Source organism: Panthera tigris, chromosome F2 (genome assembly GCF_018350195.1).
Source record: "Panthera tigris isolate Pti1 chromosome F2, P.tigris_Pti1_mat1.1, whole genome shotgun sequence".
Lineage (NCBI taxonomy): Eukaryota > Metazoa > Chordata > Mammalia > Carnivora > Felidae > Panthera > Panthera tigris.
The window spans coordinates 23,569,058-23,588,587 of NC_056676.1; the positions used below are offsets into that span (position 1 = coordinate 23,569,058).

Below are 19,530 nucleotides of genomic sequence, written 5' to 3' on the forward strand. Positions count from 1 at the left end.
GAACACAGGATGCAGGCAGTGAAGGGACAGAATGACAAGGACACTAGGAGAAAGGAGGGATTTGAGATCATTTTTAAAGAGAGGCTCAAAAGGACTTAATGATGAAAAATATCAGAGAGGACCAGTAAATAGCGATTAAGTCTTCGTTTGGATAACTAGGTTGGATAGAATGCCATTATAACAGGAAAGAAAAGAGAAACATGCTTTCTGGGGTGTGAGAGAGGACATAAAACATTTTTTAAAGAGTTATTTTTATTTTTTTAATTTGAGAGGGAGTGTGAGTGGGGGAGAGGAGCAGAGAGAGAAAGAATCTTAAGCACACTCTACGCTCAGCTCAGTGCGAAGCCCGACCTCACGACTGTGAGATCATGACCTGAACTGAAGAGTGGGACGCTTAACCAACTGAGCCACCCAGGTGCCCCAGGACACAAGAAAATTTTTATGTTAAGTTGGAAACGTTTTCTGCAGGAAATAGCCATCCTTATTAGGTTCTTGCCTGATGAGTTATATCTACCCACAATGGGTCCTTGAAGGTCAAGTACCTATATAAGAAGATATTTTCTACCTTAGTTTCTTATTTCAATTTTCCTTATTAAAACATTTCCAAACTCCACTGGGCTGGAAAGAGCACACAGGTACTCACTTACATATTTTGCCTTAAGCAAACATTAAAAAGAAATCTCATAAGCAATTTAAAAGATTTATTGACAGAAGTTCCCAACAGGACAGATGTTGTAGAACCACTGTGGCCTTGGACCCTATTATCCAAGCACAGAAAACTCTTAGCTATGTCATTTGACTTCTCTTCAGTTCATGTTTAATTTTGCTGTATGTTAGTGTGAAAAGTACTAAGGAATGTAGAGAGGACTTCAAAAGACTCACTTATCCACAGTGTTGCTTAAACCATCTGAGAGAGGTAGAAATTATTCTAAGATTTATAATAAAGGGAGAGAATGTCATCAAAGTACAAAGACGGGTCTTGCATTTACATAACCAGTTACTCATCTACTGTTGAGGATGGAGAAACAGCATGTTGAGGTAAGGCAGTTTCATGCCCCTGTGAGGAGTGAGGTGCTCCTGGGGCAAGCAGGGACCCCTGGATAGAGAACTTAGAATATCAGCAGAGCATTCTTCCTGCTGTGAATAACTGAGATGCAGACAGGTATCCTGATTCTTCAGCCTCTCCTCTGCTTTTCTCATAGTTTCACGAGTCACTCATCTACATAAGTTAGTTGATCTATGTGTATACTCAGGAAAGTATTCCAAAGTTCTCTATGGTATGTCCTTATTAATCTAATAGAACTTAAAGTTCAGCAACACTAGACTCATGGTGGAACTCTAAGCAAGTGCTTGGGTCTCAGTTTCCACCTTTTCTGAAGATGCCTGTCTTTCAATCAGGACTTCTTCAATTAAAGCATGAAGAACCACTAAAATATACTAGGCTACACTGCTAAGTGAACACGATCCATTAAATAAATAAACAAGTGGCGTTAGGGACTATCTTCGTGCTGTTGCACCTATTTTTGGAAATGGACATGTCACTGTTTCCACAAACCTTTGAAGATCGCAGTCCTCTGTAATGAGAAACTAGTACATAAGTAAATTTTTACATTATTATAAACTACAAAGAGATTTAATTATCCAATTTAATATTCAAGTCTACATAAAAAAAAAATCAATGACAACTGCTTTATTATTAAAAGTTACTGAATTCCATAAAGCACACAATGTAATTTATATTCAACTAACAAAAGTTTGGTACATGTATTTAAAAATATATAATATATAGATTTATGTCTTAACATTTATATTCTATTCAAAAAGCAGCAGCTTTACATATTTTACAACTTGAATTTATAAAATATATACATCCACCCTATTCAAATCCTCAAGCATGAGCTTCCATTCCTATTAATAAAATGCACAATTTGTATTTCTGAATATTGAGAGAAAAATGGTACCAACTAAAAACAACAAATCCACTTTAACTTGAACATGGACTTAATTCTTGGCTACCAGATAACTGACATGATAATCTGTTCGATTAATGATTTTACCCCGAGAATGACAATCAATTTGTATTTATGTAAATAATCTGTGGTTAACTATTAAGAGACTCGCATTTATATTCATGGTATCTGACATTCTACCACATTCCTCACTAGTCTTGTTTCAGGCTTTAGAATTAGAGAGGTGGGATTATTCAATCTTTCCATTTACCAGGAAATTTGACAAGTGCGGCCACACCTAACAAGCCAAAGCCCAGAACCATGCTTTGCCTTTGAGAAAACTGCTTAGAATTACTGCAGAAGCAAACTTTTGACAAAACCCTGACAAAGTATGCACCAAGAAATAGAACAAGAACTGTTTCTCTTTCTCCCTGTCAACTGCACTCAACTTGCACAACTGCAGTTCTTTAGGTATGGTAAAACATACCAGCTTCTAGTCAAGCTTTCCTTCCACATATTCAAAAATGTCTTCAGATATTATATTGTTTTATAAACAATTTTTTGATAAAACAGTCATATAACCATTCTGGAGATTCATCCTCAACTATCAGTCCCAGTAACTTTTGAGAATTAAAGTCACAGAGAACACCTCAATCATCAGGACGATAGTCAGAACCAGAACTTCAACTTTAAAGATAAAGATCTAAAGTTTGAAGTACATGTTTAGACTCCACGGGCCTCTAATGATAATGATGCATACAAGCCTGTCTTTAATGCAGTTCATGCTGAGAAAATTAAAGTCTCCCACAAATTATTAAAAAAAAAGAAAAAAAGTTCCAAATCTCAAAATGGCTTAGAAACTTAAATGGAAAAAACACTTTTACCAAAACAATTAATTCAATTCATTTGGGCAATATTTAGGCTTTGGGAGAGTCACCATCCAAAAAGTAAGCAAAACTCCCTTAATATTAGTATTTAAGAACTAAATTACAATTAACAGCTCATTTATCAAGTAGTCAATTATTCAATAAATTTAGCCACCTACTCTTGAACTGAAATAAAGTATCAGAAATTCTACATATTTTATCTGTAGGAAGGAGTCCTCTTATTTAAGAAAAATTTCTGATGTAATTTCAATAGTCTTCCTTCTCTGGATTCCCTAACCTCAAGAAAAGGAAGGAGGAAAGAAGGAAGGAAGGGAGAGGGAGAGGAAAACTTCGGGAAACTCCTGAAGACCAACATAGTGGACATCTGTGAGAAGACAGGAAGAAAGGAGAGAAAAACAAGACTGCAAAGAGGATTGGGCCAAGTGGTGCAGATTAAAAGACACCTTCACAGATCTTAATCATGCAAAGGCATTAGCATAACACAGAATCGTGCAGTAGCTGATTTTGGTAACAGTGAATCCTTAGAGAAGATATGGGTAAGCCTCAGTTCTTTTAGAAAACCAATTTATATACACTTAATAATCCTAAGCATTCAGCTCGAATATGTACAAAAAAATTAAATAAAAGTGAGATCAAGAAATATAAGCAGCAGTGACCATAAAGGCTTAGAACTAGTGACACTGAATTCTTTATTTAAAAAAATTTTTGAACACACAGTACCTCCTCTTCTCTTCTATTTTTAGGAAGAAGTTGTAACAAGTTTAAATATCTCAATTCTCAAAAACAATAGGCTTTTTAAAAAATAAGATTTGATTACCAGAAACAAGTAATATGTGGTTACATATCATTTTCATATCACTACTCATTTCCATTATTTGTCAATTCATCTTTGATGCAATCTGGAAATAATTAAGCAGTCACTAGATACCTGTTTTAGAATCTGAAGAAATTATTATTCACCACAGGAATCTAATGATATGTATTTGCATATATTTAAAATTTCAGAAGGGAAAAAGTAATAAACTATTCTAGTTATTTTATACCAAATATTTATATACCTAGTCAAAACAAATAAGGATTAAGGTCTTTCTCCAGATGAACCGTATAGAAAAGCTATTTTTTAGCATTTTCTTTTGGGGATTAAAAAAAGCTTTATGTCCCTGCTAGCTAAAAGGAGGAATTCATACACTACAAGTAAGTCCTTTAGAGGTGAATATTAAATTCCTTAAGAGAACAGCCATAAAATGTATTTTAAAAAATTTATCTTAAAAAACTGAAAACCATTTCTCTCATTAAAATCTATGGCATTAATACCTACTTAACATAATATTTTTTTTTTGAAAGGGCACCAAGTTCATGATATAAACATGCAAAATAAGGAAATGAATGTATCACTGCCTTAACAGAATTTGGCAAACCAGAAGAATGGCCTTAAAATAAATAAATAAATAAATAAATAGAGAGTACATATTGTCTAAATATGAAAGTATAATTCTGTAGGCCTATGTAGCAGACAGTGCCCCATAGAGCAAGGGAAGAGGGAAGTAGCATATTCCTATGTACATTTTCTTGGTATTCTGGTTGTCGTTCAACAACGTGTTACAGAGAAATATTGTTTATTATTACAAAGTCATTAATTTTGCTCTCTAGAGCAATGACTTAAGTAAACATCTTATGTCTTTTAATAATGTAACTTACATTTAAAATCAACTTAATTAAATCTAAGTGCAAAGGAGTTTCCAATAATTCCTAAGTTCAAGGGAGTAATGTAACGAATAAAGTGTTATCTTATTGCAAATTTTGAATGATTGGTATTTCTGTATTTTAGGATATTTCACCTTCTCTTTAAACCGTAAAGTGTACTGAAATTATTTGGTTTCCTTTACTTTCCTCTGCTTCATTTTAATTTATTTTATGATATCTCTAGGTAGAGAGAGAGGTATCTTAAAATACTGCAATTTTTATTTTACAAAACTCAACTGAGGCTGTATACCACCTATTAATCTACAGGACAGCATTGTTCATCTTTGACCTGGTATATTAATTCCTTTGGTGAATAAATGTCGCAGGTCATTTCTTTATAAAAGAATTTTAGTAAGAGGACCAGCATTATGGAGAAAGATTCCCCCACCCCCACAAATGATCAAGTCAATCAGTTTAGAGTTGTGTAAAATATGAAAAATATATAATTTGTCACTGCAATTTTCATATTAAAAAGCAGTTAAAAACTAAGAGTAGCTCAAGCATTCCAAAAAACATTTTTTGTCTTGGTTAAACAGGGCAACTAATAAGACTGATAGAAACTACTGTGAGAACTTAGGTGTATCTAGTGAAGAAAGAACAAAAATGTGTTTAATTTCAAAAAGTGGTAGTTGCTAACTATAGTATAAACAGTGTCCACAATTTGGTGGCTGGCCATAGTTTTAATTTGTTTTTCAAGTTATTTCTACAGCAGACATATTTTTGAAGTCTACCCACCCCTGAGTTCAGCAATTATACTTTTAGAGTGTAAAATTATATGCCCTTAATTAACAACATGTACAAAGCTACAAAATGTCATCTATACAGAGATTAAAAACAATTTTGAAAATACTCCTCGCCAATTATTGATTGGATGGTTTTGCTGGGGTACATACTTCAAACCTTTCAGCCAATTGGCTTTTACTTTTAAGCCCAAATTGATTCATATATTTATTCACTGCAGGATATGTCAAAAAGAGTGCAACAACAGGCATTAGTAAAAATAACATTGTAGTAGAAACAGATTTTTGCATATGTGAAAAGGTAATTTATAAAATACATAATCGCTTTTTAAAAAGAGAACCTAGTTGCAGTATCATTAACTTACATGGTACTGAGAATTGGACGTTTCAACAATTTTTTTCTATAGAAAACTTTATCTAGCTGTAAGCAAAGTCTTTTAAACAACAAGAAAACAAAACTAATCCCTCCAGGAAAAATTGTATGGTTGTGTGAGACAAATAAGCAAACATACCATTCTATAGTGTACTTTTGCCTAAATTTTAAAATAAAAATGTCCACACTCTTTTGTTAAAACATTAAGCCTCTGTCAAAAATGTATTTCTTATTTTAGGGTACAGGATTAAAGGACAAAATGATACTTACAAGTAAAGAAAATTTACAGGAAAAAACTTGACAAAAATTTTCCAATTGAAGTACTGTAACATTCAATCTTGACTTAAAACATAACAAAAGAAACAAAATTGCAAACAAAAACTGTTTATGGATTTTCCAAACATAAATAAATGAAATAGTGTTTAGGCAGTAGGGCTCATGCTGATGGCTAGCAGGAAGTAACAGAGTGTAATCTACTTGGAAAAACTGTTAATGTACAAATAAGCCCAAATTATGGACTGCAGCAGTTGAATCATCACTGCCATTTTTCTTACTTCCAAAATAAAGCCTTGATTAAACCATTCATACCCTATATTACTCATACCTTTACTTCAGATATTGAGGAACTATATACAACAAATGAATTTATTTTCACCATAGGGATAACATATTGTACCTCTCTGCCAATGTTACTTGAAAACCTTCCATGTCAAAACAATTTGACAGCAGATATAAACAATTCAATAAATACGCAATGATCTTTCATTACAGTCCTTTAAAGACGCATGTTAATTCATGCCGTTAACCTTAGGATCACAGTGCATAGAATCCAAATATAAACAGTTGGGGTGACTTTCAAGGTAATGTTGGATCCCTCACTTTATTTATAATCCCACTATAACCAATAAGTTCATTTCATAGGCCCTATCATGCATTAATCATTGGGTGGCAGGAGTTAATGAAAATTTTTCCTGTTAAACGTCCATTGCCGGCAATGAACGTCCCAAAACCGCCAAGGAAGTCATTGTTATTGCACAATACATGAGGACCTGGAACTTTTCCAAAAGCTTAAAAAAATAAAAATAAAAAATGGAATTATATTTGACATTTCCTGACACCTGCATTAATACTGTATGACTAATAAAAGCATGTCAGTTGCCTGGACTGAACCAGCGATCAACATGCGCCCAGAATGCACACGAGTAAAAATGCAGTAAAAGGAAGTAGTCTTCATTGCCTATAGGTCACTTCCAGTCAAAGGTTAAAGTTCAAAGACTGAATGATCAAAGTGCTCATTTTCTCAGTAGGACTATCTTCTGCTAGGAGGATGATAACAGTGGCATCAACAAGTATCATCTTTAAGAAAAGGAGAAAAAAGATAATTAAAAAAGTCAAGCCTGCATAAGTAAAATCCACAAGTTAGCCTAACATATAAATAATTTCAAGTAGCAAGAAGAACATGATTTATTTGTCTGACTTGCCTCCCCCAATCCTTGCAAATAAAAAGTCCAATTTGTGTTCAATTATATAGTGACAAACACATCAAATTCAATTCTTTCATGGAAATGTAGTTCACACAGATCTTAAATGATGCATTAATTAGTGTGTTAGTTCTACTTAAAATAATAAATTGATATATGTTAGCACATATTCAGGATTTATCTCTCAAGAGTTGTTTTAAGGGCCACAATTTTAAATTATAATGAGACAGGAAGCAAACTCCTGACCAACAGTGTCCTACTATTTAACACAGGATAATACAAGTTGTGCCTTTAGTCTATGAAGGAAATAACTTCACAAATAAGGTATGATCTCCAAATCAATTAATACATAGTCAATGTTATTAATTTCTCTATGGAAAATACATTTAAAAATACATTTTTCAGCAAATATAGATACATATGCAAATGAGGTTAAAAAAACTAAAATAATTTAGTAATGATTTCTGGTAGCCTCAACACATCATATTTATGTAAGACATGAAATTTGGGGATTCATAACTTATTTTACAAATTTTATTTCACAAGACATATCTGAAGGATTTATTTTGAGGACTGGTTACTCTTCAGAAAGAGGCTTTAGAAGGAAGACTAGTAACAACTACCCAAGAATTGTGAAAGCTCTCTAAAACATTTCTGAAAAATTGGCTAAAATACTTTATAAAATATCCCATGTTAGGATCAATACATTGTTAATAAAATCCCCATTCCCAATGATTCAATGAGAGCTAAAAACCAGTATATCTGAATTCTCTGCTAGGCAAACTCGTGGAATATTCCATCCCCTGTACATTAAGGGTGATCTAAAGGGTGAAATATATTGGATTTTTAAAATAAATCTTATCTAAATCATTAGAATTCTTTGAAGAAATAATATCTTTAAGAAGGAAGTAAATGGACAGTTTATAGTTTCTAAGTGTCACATGAAAGTATGTTTCCTCAATTACTGTGGAACTTGGAATACAGAGGAGATACAGATGTCATGGATGCAGAATATAAAAAATGTTAAAACATCACTTTTCCAACAGAGTAATTTATAATATTAGGGTCCTTGAAATTAATACTCAAACCAACCGCCCTTAGATCTCTAAGCTAAGGGACTGCACTAAATTCTGATAGGTCAAACTTTAAGTATCATACCATATGACAATGTATACAATAAAAAGGTGAGACAAAATTCAATTTGAACATCATATACCTAGTTAACTGCCAAAAATAAGCTTTTATTTCCAAAGATATCATCTCTGATAGGTGATACTGTAAATGTATCTGCATCAGGTTGTTCATTTTGGAAGTTTTTCAGTATAGTGGGCTGCTGTAGAATGTGCTACAATCCACCAAAATGAGTAAGAAATCCATACAAAGCTATTCTCCCTACCCTAATCTCCACTCTGGATCAGAAGTTAAAAAAAAAAAAAAATTAGAGGACGAATATGATACTCCCTGCCTTAAACACTCTATCTTTAGAGAAATAAATGTACTAAGTAAGTTTTGAAAATAGAGTTCCATGATCTCTGATAGCTGGACCCACAAGGACACATGGATTTAACATTACAAATCCATCATGGCTGTAAATAACCAAAGAGTCTATGAGCAAATACTTAAGTATGGAGACAAGTATGAGCCAAAGCCAGGCAAACTTTTTCCTAGGAAAAAAAGGCCATCACTGAGAAGCAAAAAACTCATTTGTTAGCAAAAGGAACACAGTTTCCTAACTAGATGAAAAAGATTACTGAATACCAGGATGACCTACAAAAAAAGGTTGTTAATTTAATAAGATCAAGACAAATATAGGTCTATAAAACATGGTCAAATAACACAATATATCTAACCTCTTGAATAAAGTATTTGTAGCAAAATGAAGGCCTGGAAAAAAAAATCCTAGATTAATCCCTTAAACTTTTTTCTGGAACTGTGTAAGTGCTTATTAAAACTATACCCTCAAATATAATACACAAATCACCAGTTCCAAAGAGGTGACATCTACCATGGCTAACTTCACTAGGCTTCTGGGAAATATGAGTAGAAGAGAACTATATTAGAAGCATGTCATTTAGTTCTCCCAAGTATAAGAACCATCCCATTATAATGGACACCACAACCATCACGTTATATTGGAAACCACCTCCCTGGATATTCCCAGGGACAAAAGACTAGAAAAAAAAGGAACACAGTAATAAGTCAGTAGATATGAAGTGGGATCCCAATTCTAAGAAAGACAAAAATAAATCTTTACAGTTAGGTTTGTGTCTTAACAGTTTAGGGAATTAAAATTTTACTTTGATGAACCAGTTCAAGAAAGATTTCACAGAAGACAACAGAACTGTTATCTAGCAGGAAATAAAGGGAAAAGGCTGTTAAGCTGCGTAAACATTTGGACTTAGGAATTTAGAAAATGATTTTGTAAGGTAGTGCAAATAAAAAGGTTTACACCTAACATAAGTAGTTCTATAGACTACTATAAGTTCTATAGACTCTATAAGTACTATAGTTCTATAGACAGCTATAAGACAGGAAGAAAAAGAGTTTATCAATACTAGTCTGAGACAATTTTATGTTCCTATCCCCTTATAATCCTTAAAATTTTACAGGTCCAGCTGAATGGAACCAGAATGTAGTTTAAAGTTTTGTAAAAAAAAATAAAAAATAAATAAAAAAAAAAGAGAGCGAGGTATTCTTCTACTCCTCCCCAAACTTATAAACTCAACAGTTTACTGAACATAACATCTAAACATTATGCCAATCTATTTCCTGTAAGCCTAGTTTTCTGAAGCCAATACTCAATAACAGTCTTAAGCTATACTGCTCAATTCTCTTATCACCTTAAGGAAAATGCTTCAAGAACCAGATCAGTACTGCCATTTGTGAAAAGCAATCATTATGAAACTAAGTTATATACATTCAACATGGATCCCAGGAAACAGATGGATATTAATGGATTTTATTGGCTATCTTATTGAAATATTTTTATGATTCCATAAAAAGATACTTTTTCTCTTTTTCAAGAACAATTATGTCTGTTGTGATACTGAACTTCAGGCTCATTCATTCATTTGTGCACTAAACTGGCTACCATCTTAGCCCTGAATTATAGGTAAATTCCCCTTATGTATGCGGAAATGAGTTGTCTATTCAAATACCTATTTTGGTTAGTTCCCTTTACTTTTTTTAACCCTATTCTCTCCATTTAACCAATTTTTCAAAGCATATGGACCCCTGGCCTTAATTTGCAACACAGAATATTTGTATCCCAATGGCCTTAGTTCTTTAGTGAATAGAAACTATCAAAGAATTCTGGAAAACAGGTTGATAGTAAACTTCAAGTAAGTAACAGTAAGGAATGTGTGTTCACATCTCAGGAAATTTTTGCACTTTAATATTAAAGTGCTAGAGAAGAATCTCAAAAGAAATGCAGAAAGAAATGCAGAAGATATGATACTACAAAGAGAGTAACAGTAGGATAGCAGTGACTGTCCTACATTTTCAAAGTATACTAACAACGTGGAAGATCACAGATTTAAGTTGAAAGAGGCTTTTTTTTCAAGCACCCAACACTGGTATCTATCTGGCAGCTCAAGTCTGGTGTATCAGCGGAAACCTACTCTTCCAAATCCAGGAGATCTACTGAACTGCTGAATTATTGTTTTTCATTAATAGTGGCATTCATCCTGCAGCCAGGAAGCCCTCTCAAGTGCATAGATATTATGAAACTAAACCCAAACCTCCCTTGTCTCTTTTGATTACAAACACTGACGAACACTCTGACCCACGTTGACCCAAGGACTGTGGAGCCTATACCTGAGGCCCACAATTCTGCTTGGCTTCTAGAAATTGAAATGGTAAGTGTTTCAGTAAGTTCATCCAATTCCCAGCAAGTCTTTATTTAGTCTCTGGATCTTTTTGTTTAAGTTTGTAGGTCATGTCAGGACACTGGCCTGACCTTGTAGCCCTTTCAGAATTAGATGATACTAAGAAATAACAAGAGTCCATATTTCTTGGTAATTTGGTGTTATAAGGAGAACATGATTGATCAATGAAGATCTTTTGGAACTAACGCAGCTAAACAGAAAAACATATAAGCTGACATCTGGAAAACTCAAAACAAAGCTGACGTATTCTGCTTTATGAGTGAGAGTATGATTACCTTTTTGATAAGATTTTTCAAATTCAGCTGTAAGGTCAAGGTGAGCTATTTCTCACATTGCTTATAACTATCACTCTGAAATGTATAAAGGCAGAGATAATATATGCTACACAGCTGAGATGCTTTAGTTTTTAAAGATGAAGGAAAAGTTCAAGGAAGACTGTCTATACCCACGCACCTTTATGAAAGAGCAGCTGCTCTATCATCTCAAAGTATAACTAGTATTACCCTTTCTTGATTTCATATGATGGTCACTCATGAAGCAAACTGTCGATTTAAAGAGATTCTGGGAGGGGAATGATTCAGGTATGCAGGGTTCAAGCATGAGTACAAAACATACTGAGTTAAGAACAGTCACTGTAAATCAATAATCTGAGAATGTTTTAAACAGAATTATCTGTAAATGAAAAAAATGTATCTGTACCTGGGACTGGAAACTGAGCTAGAATAGTCATAATTTAGTTGAAATACAATCCAGTCCTTTAAAGATGGCTAATTTGTATTTTGGGGGCAGGAAGGGGGAGAGACACTTTTAGTCTGTTTATTGGTAAAATGAACTCCTGGACATTAAGAAGCTAATTTAGTTTGAAAAGCCTCTCTTTTCTTAGTACTTTTTGGCTAAGGTGGAGAATGTAATAGTCCAACCTATTAAAAGACTTTTTCTATTTTAGTAATGAGAGTATAAATTTCTCAGTTAACAGATAAAAACTATTAACTATGAAAAATAACTTCTATGAAGTGTATTTTGTTTTAAATAATTAATTTTATATTTCTAGTTTCCCTATGGGACTTTTCTCCATCTCTTTTTTTTTTAAAGTTTATTTATTTATTTTGAAAGACAGAGAGTAGGGGAGGGGCAGAGAGAAGAGGGAGAAGGAGAATCCCAAGCAGGCTCCACAGTCAGCATAGAGCTGGACATGGGGCTCAATTCCATGACCGTGAGATCATGACCTGAGCCAAAACCAAGAGTTGGATGCTTAACCAACTGAGCCACCCAAGCGCCCCTCTCCATTTCTTATTCAACAGCACGTAATGAGAAATTCTGGGAATATTCTTGGATAAAGGACTTCTCATAAGTCCTTTTATCTACATAAGGCAGCATCAGAGGGCCCAAAAGACTGTATCTTTCTGAAATTTCCCTACCAGGGAGTAAGGAAGGGAAAATGTACGAACACACTGAGGCAAGATAGCAGTTTATACGTTCAAATTATATGTATTTTTAAAATTCATCACTCCAAGGCAATTTCCTCTCAAGTTTTATTAGAAAACACAAGTGGCTTAAAATCTATGGAAAAAACAACGGGGCATTTTTTTATGATTAGTGAAGTTGAGTTTGAAACAGAAGGACTATACTATCTTTACAACTTTGACACTTTAAAACATGTTTGATTTAGTGTGTTTGTCAATATTGATTGACTAATCTGAATTTTTGATGAATCTGGGACTTTCTATGCTAAGATACAGGGTCTGTGACACTCAAGAATTTTTTTTTTTTTGGAAGGAAGAGGTAGTTTGGTGTTTGGTCCTAGGCAAGAGGATGAAAAAGAATGACAAGCCAGCAGTGTAAATTGAATTAAAGGGCTGTTTACTTAAAGTAGGGTCTTAAATGTTTTAGTAGACTTTCAGTGCTCAGAAAGAATTCCTTAAGTCTGATTATTAATTCATTTTATATGGAAACCTGTCCTTTTATATCTCAGAATCCCTGTAACGGTAGTCCTCAAGCGTCAAGCTCTATCAGAATTATCTGGGGATATCTTAAAGACTAAAACAAAACCAGCATTCTAGGCACAGCAATAAAGTTTATTAAATTCTTTAAAAGAGAAAGCAATCAACAAGACTTTGCTGAAGGAGTTCCTGAGGGTGTGTGTAGCGGAAGGATTCGTTGAGGTAGGTGTGTTTGTGTGCATGTCTGTGCCTGGAATGAATCCAGGCAAATAGTACATAAGATAACAAATAGTGTGTATTATAAATAATCCTCCACTGAACATTCCATGTATAAAACACTTCTTGTTTTAAAAATGATTTTCTTAGGATTGGGGCACCTAGGTGGCTTAGTCAGTTAAACATCCGACTTGGGCTCAGGTCATGGTCTCGCAGTTCATGAGTTCAAGCCCCGCATCAGGCTCTGTGCTGACAGCTCAGAGCCTGGAGCCTGCTTCGGATTCTGTGTCTCCCTCTCTCTCTGCGCCTCCCTTGCTCACCCTCTGTCTTTGTCTCTCTCAAAAATAAATAAATATTTTTTAAAAAAATTAAAAGATGATTTTCTTAGGATGGATTCTCAGAAATTGGTAACTCAGACAAAAGTCTTGATCTTAAACTTTGTTAAATATTGCTGAACTTGCTATACCATCAACAAATACGAAAGCACTATTTTTTTTCTACTCTTTACTCTTTTCCAAGATTGCACTCATTTTATACAACTCTGCCAATTCAAAAATAATTTCAAAATATTAAATCTGTAATTATTTTACTGTGAAGTTTTGGCCAATGCTTTTTATTAATTTTATTTATTATGTTAAGCAACTCTCATAAATGGTCTTTATTTTTAATAAACTATAAGTGTTTTTCACATTTTTAAAATAAAGGTTGGCTGTGCTTTGAGGTTTTTCTAAAAGGTTTAAATTTTCATACAACTCTTTAATATTTAACATTTGTGATTCCTTTTGATTTCAGAAATTCTTCCTTCCTCTAGAGATGATCCCGAACTTTAAGAAAATATTTTCCCTTGTTAAAAAAAAAGTACTTAATTCGATCCACAGGAAATATTTTATATATGAAGTAAAAATGTAAACTTTTCTTTCCCAAAATGATTACCAACTTTCTAACAGGTTAACTTACTAAATAATTTTTTGCCTTCTGATTTGTGACACCTAATTCACCATATATTCAAATCTTATATATAAAAAGGCCTAGGAAAGAGTAATTCTATTTTGATGTCTATTCTTGCATTAATATGTTTTGGTATTTAGTAGACCAATTCTCTTTCATTATCCTTTAGTTCAAAATCCAAACTGCTATTCTCACCTATTATTTTTTTCCAACTTTCAAGCACTCACCCATCATTCCACCGGATTTTTACTAAATTATATTAAACCTATAATTTGAAAATTATATAATACTAGTTTGTCATCAAATATCTCTATTTTTTGATAGCTCTTACAAGTTTTGCCATTTTTTCTTCTAGGTCATCTATAACTGTCATTAACATGAGTATTTACCTTTCCATGGCTCTTAGGGGCATTCCTCTTTCACTATGCTTTCTAACATGTAACTGTTGGCATAGTGCTATTGTATTGATTCTAGCCATCACTTATCTCAACACCTACAGAACTTTATAATTTAAAAAGTTTTTAATTGACTCAAATTAACTCAGGTAACAGAAGGTTTCACAATTGATAGAAAGATAAGGGGGGAAAGATCATACTCTTACTAATTAGCTGTCAGTTCTCATTTCTTATTAGGCTAACATTTAAAAAAAGAAAAATAAAGGAAATGCTCTGATGAATACATCAGAGTGGTTTTGTTCACTCCCTTCAAAAAGTACACTGAAGAGTATAAAATTTTTGTTGTGAATTTCAAATATACCTCTTTAAGGAAGAGGTGAGGTCAGTTTAGAAAAGACTGGCAGTTTTCAACTAAAAAGCTACCAGCACTCTCCCAAAAGAATCAGTAAAACAAAATCAGGGAGAGTACTGTATTCACACAGCTACAATCAGAAAAACCACAAATTTTTGAGGGCTAACTATTAGAATAGGGAGAGCTTTATTTAATGGATCATCTCTTACAATGTGACTCCCCCTCCTGCCACTAAGAACAGTACCAGAATTAAGTAATTACAAAAGACATCAAAATTTCTATTTTAAGTTAACAGGTTTCCAAATAACTAATTTCAATTTCACTTAAAGATTATTAAAGACTCTTTTTTAGTGATAAAATGGTAGCATTTTAGAATGTTAAAGTGGTTTTAGATTTTACTTACATGATAGGTATGATTTTATGTGCCCCATTAAAAATCTAGTCCAGTGTATCCATTAAATGTCTTAAATATTTTAAAGACTCTTCTCTATATTACAAAATTACATCAGTTATATATTCCCTTCTTTTCCCCAAACATATATAATCTTTCAAACCAAAATGCTAAAATAAAACTGCTTACCATGATACCACCATTTTGTTTTCTTTGGATTCTTGTTACATGTTCGAACATAAAAAGAATTATCTGGTGGTCGTCTCTGAAACCAAAAAGAATTTAAATAGATAAGAAGTTATAAAATAGAAGAAGATTTAAGGAGACAGTTTTAATAAAAGCTTTAGCAGAATTATTACAGACAGCATAAAAAATACAAATGTTTCTGTAGCACAAATGAATATATTCCAGGAAAAGTAGAGTCTTGACACTGAAATTAAAAAATAAAATAAAATAAAATAAAATAAAATAAAATAAAATAAAATAAAATAAAATAAAATAAAATAAAATAAAATAAAGGTATGCATGTGTGATTTGGATTAGGTTCCAACTATTAACCCAAAGTGGTAGCATTAGGTTTTAAAGAATTTTGCTTTCATTTATCTCCCTAGAAATAATTTAGTAATTACTTCTATAAACTAATTAAAAAAAAAAAAAGAAAAAAAAGGCAGAGAAGTCTACTTTATTAGGTTTGTCTGAGAAACTAACAGCAACTTATAGACCTCCACAAAGAATTATGGTTTTCCTGTAAGATAGTACCACCAAGGACAAACTAAAGGATTCAGTTTCCAAACAATATATAAAAAGAAAAAAGGGGAAAAGCTATGTTGGCATTTCTGCTATACATATGTCCCGACTAGCATATTATTAGAAACATATGGCAGCTCTCCAAGGGAGCTATAGCAGGAAAAGTGATGCCAACAACACTGACGACAGATTATGGAAGGGAATTTCCCTGAAAATGTTGGATACTGGTTACACAAAACAAATATGTGACTCTCTACAAAAATTTGGAAACATGTCAAGTTTGTACTAAAGCCACTGAGGGCAGGTTAGTAGGTAATATGATAGGTCCAACCAACAACTAATGGCGAGCAGGACTGCCTAGACAACAGGAAGGGAGATAGGCAGTCCACTTGGCACTTCTATAACTCAGGTACAGAACTCTGATCTTAGTTGAGCCTTATAACGCTCTTATAAGTCAATGTTAATAGTGATTTAACAAAAGGGAAGAGTAGAGTATAAGATGTTAAACAGCTATCCCAAGATTACCCTGCTGACACAAATTAAGAAAATACCTGAAAAATTAATATTATGAAATGAGATGCCTGGCTACCTCAAAGAATAGATGGTCTGTTGCGGTTTGTCCTGCAAAGTCATAATCTGTGTTCACGTGGAATAAACTGCTACCACTGCAACAAATTTCATAAACTCATTTTCTCTGTATATTGATTAGAACCCAATCTTAAAAAAAAAAAAAAAAATATATATATATATATATATATGTTTAAGGAAGAAAATACACTCATTCTATTTGCTTAAGTCAAGAATACAACCAAAATACTAAGTGATCACAGAGACATGGTTCTTAGAAAAATAAAGTAACTATACAAAAAGATGGATTACCAAAATTGTTTTAGGAACTGAATACAAGCTGGAAAGTTTGGACAATCTATATTACAAGGGCACTGAGAATAAATGGTAGATTACTGAAAGGCCTCTCAATATCAGAAATTATTTTTTACTACTGAAATCTACTAACATAATGGATTTAAATGTCCTCAGTTTAGGGAACCATTCTTGCCTGTGAAAAAGAAAACTGGAGTGAAAGAATTATGACTAAATCAAAGTTCCCAAATGCTTATAGTAAAAATAAAATTTGTATTCAACTCAAATATTAAAGTGAAACTCACAGCACCACATTGGCCACAGAGTAAAATTCACCTCTTTTAAAAGAAGAGCTTTTGGTGAGTAGTTAAAAGACTTTTAAAAGCTTGTTTGGAGCTAGATCCCCTCAGTTTCAAACCAAGTTTCCTCTTCATGTTTGTAACCTTGTACTTAACACAGTAAAAACAGCACCTAGTAGGTACCTACGAAATGTTTGCTGAATTTTCCTCATATTTCACAGAACTAATGTGGCCAGAATTCTAGCTTCCAGATTATTATCTTGTTTAAATATAATGAAGTTTATATTATATAACATAGCTCGCCAATAATTTAAATGGAATAATTCGTCATTTACTAACTATGCAAGAAAACTAGTAGTAGAAAACTGAAATGTGAATAGTGAGGATTAGAAAAGGATAAAGGAGGTAAAGAATACAGTCATTTCTAGCTTTTAATAGTAAATCATTACACTTATTTTAAATTACATTAAAATGCAAAAAAGTGCTAATTAATTCAAGGCACATGCAAGAGTTATGTGCACACATCACTGGTGTTCATCTCAATTTTTCTTATTAAATTTTATACTTAACTGCCTCACCTTTCTGAAGACATTAAACATTAACACGGGCACAGAAGTCTTTGTAACTGCAAACTGCTCTGCTCTACACCTAAAAATTTTTATGTATGCTGGGATTGGAAGTGTGGGGGATGAGAAAATATGGAAGCAATAAATGAGTAAGAGTTGTTTCCAAAGCCCTTGGGGTTAACAAAAGCTCAAGCGTAGCCTTTATATGCAATGTGAAAAAGCCCACAGGGAAAGAGGAAACTTAAATTAAAAAGTCATACCACAATTAGATAGTATGTACCTTATTTCCTCTATTCTAAGGTGTACATTTTTCTGCACATTTTAATATTCCTGAATGGGGATATATACCTTTTAACTAATGGTGTAACAGTTTACCGCCGGAAGTTTTTTTCTTTCTTATATTAGGTATATAAAACCGTACATTAAGGGCTTATAATGCCATATTTTTAAAAAATACAATTTAAACCATTATTTCCCATACTTCTTTGAACAAAAAAAACCTATTTGTTTTTTTAAAACTAACACCAAGAAACATCTTATGGAACTAACATTCCAAGAAACGTACTTTGCAAACAGTGTCTTGGTGTTTCAGAGTCTAGAGAACTTACCATTTAAAAATGAGCTACTAACCTTCAAGTTCTCTAAACACTAATTTAGTAAAAATGACAGGTGAATTTGGAGAACACAGGAAAAAAAATGCTGAAATAACCCCACAGACCCCCTAATACATAAGGTAAATTTGTTTCTCCTTTAAACCAAATACAAAAGGAAACCCTTATGAAAGAGAGTCTTTAAAATATAGAAATATATGAATATTGTGCTACACTAACCCTCAGGCAGAAATGACAAGAAGATCAGAAATGCACACAGGATTTAGATACTTTAAAAGGGTATCCTAAGTTTGACTCATTTGATTTTTGTTTCTGGTAATTTTTGCCTTTCCATCAGATACAGGATCTGTGGATTAGTAAAGGAGAATTAGAGGGAAGTCCTGAAAATTCTACTGGTAATCTAATCCTCCTCCTTCAACCTAGTCATTATGATGATCATAATGATAGGAAAGCTCTGGCTCCTGGGAAATTCCCTAAAAGAGGATGATAGGGTGGGAGCCAACAGAGTGGAGAAGGGAGCTATGAAAACTTGTTCCTGGGGCTTTCCATTGTGAAATCCAGAAGCAAGAATTTCTTGTACACATTTGCCCTGTGTATGCTTACAGAAATAAAATTCAGATTATTTAAGAAATCTGCAGAACTTTTCTGTTTAAGAAATATAAAACAATGTCTGACTTCTACGTGGAATGAAAAATTATCACAGTAATTTTCCAATCTATTACTAAACATGATATTACCTATAACTTCATAATAAAAGGCATTAAGTCTTTCAAATAAATCATGTATTAAAATAGTTTCTTACCCTAACTAAAAGAACAGATATTACTTGGAATAATTCTGAAAAGTCCTACCTTTTCTTTGCAGCTGGAAAGCATGCTAATAATGCTAAGACAAACTGATTGGACTGAGAGCGCTGGGGACCAGTCTTCTGTTAGAATGGATAAACAGATATGACCATTGCTATAAACATGAGGATGAACAGGAATATTTTCACCAGTAAACATGACCTAAGAAAGAATAAAATTCCATTAACACTCAAATATTCTGTTATCAAGAAATAAAATATTCTCCACAGAACTTATTATTCTAAAAACCAACTAAGCAACTAAAAAATAACTGCTCATTGTTTATTCTCATCAATTCA

The 19,530-nt window shown here is 33.0% G+C and overlaps 1 protein-coding gene across 2 annotated transcripts in view; it reads right to left on the reverse strand.

The window, feature by feature from the left end:
- Positions 1-900: 900 nt before the first annotated feature.
- Positions 901-19,530, reverse strand: part of UBE2W (ubiquitin conjugating enzyme E2 W) — a 73,363-nt gene continuing 54,733 nt past the window's right edge. Inside the window, exons 4-6 of one of the 2 annotated variants that reach the window (XM_042973612.1) lie at positions 19,238-19,393; positions 15,492-15,567; positions 901-7,048 (exon numbers count right to left, since the gene is read on the reverse strand). In XM_042973612.1, the coding sequence (XP_042829546.1) occupies positions 7,035-7,048; positions 15,492-15,567; positions 19,238-19,393 (246 nt within the window). In that variant the 3' untranslated portion in view covers positions 901-7,034. Of the gene's footprint in view, positions 7,049-14,063; positions 15,568-19,237; positions 19,394-19,530 lie in introns of those variants that run through there. The other variant, XM_042973610.1, reaches the window with a different exon arrangement.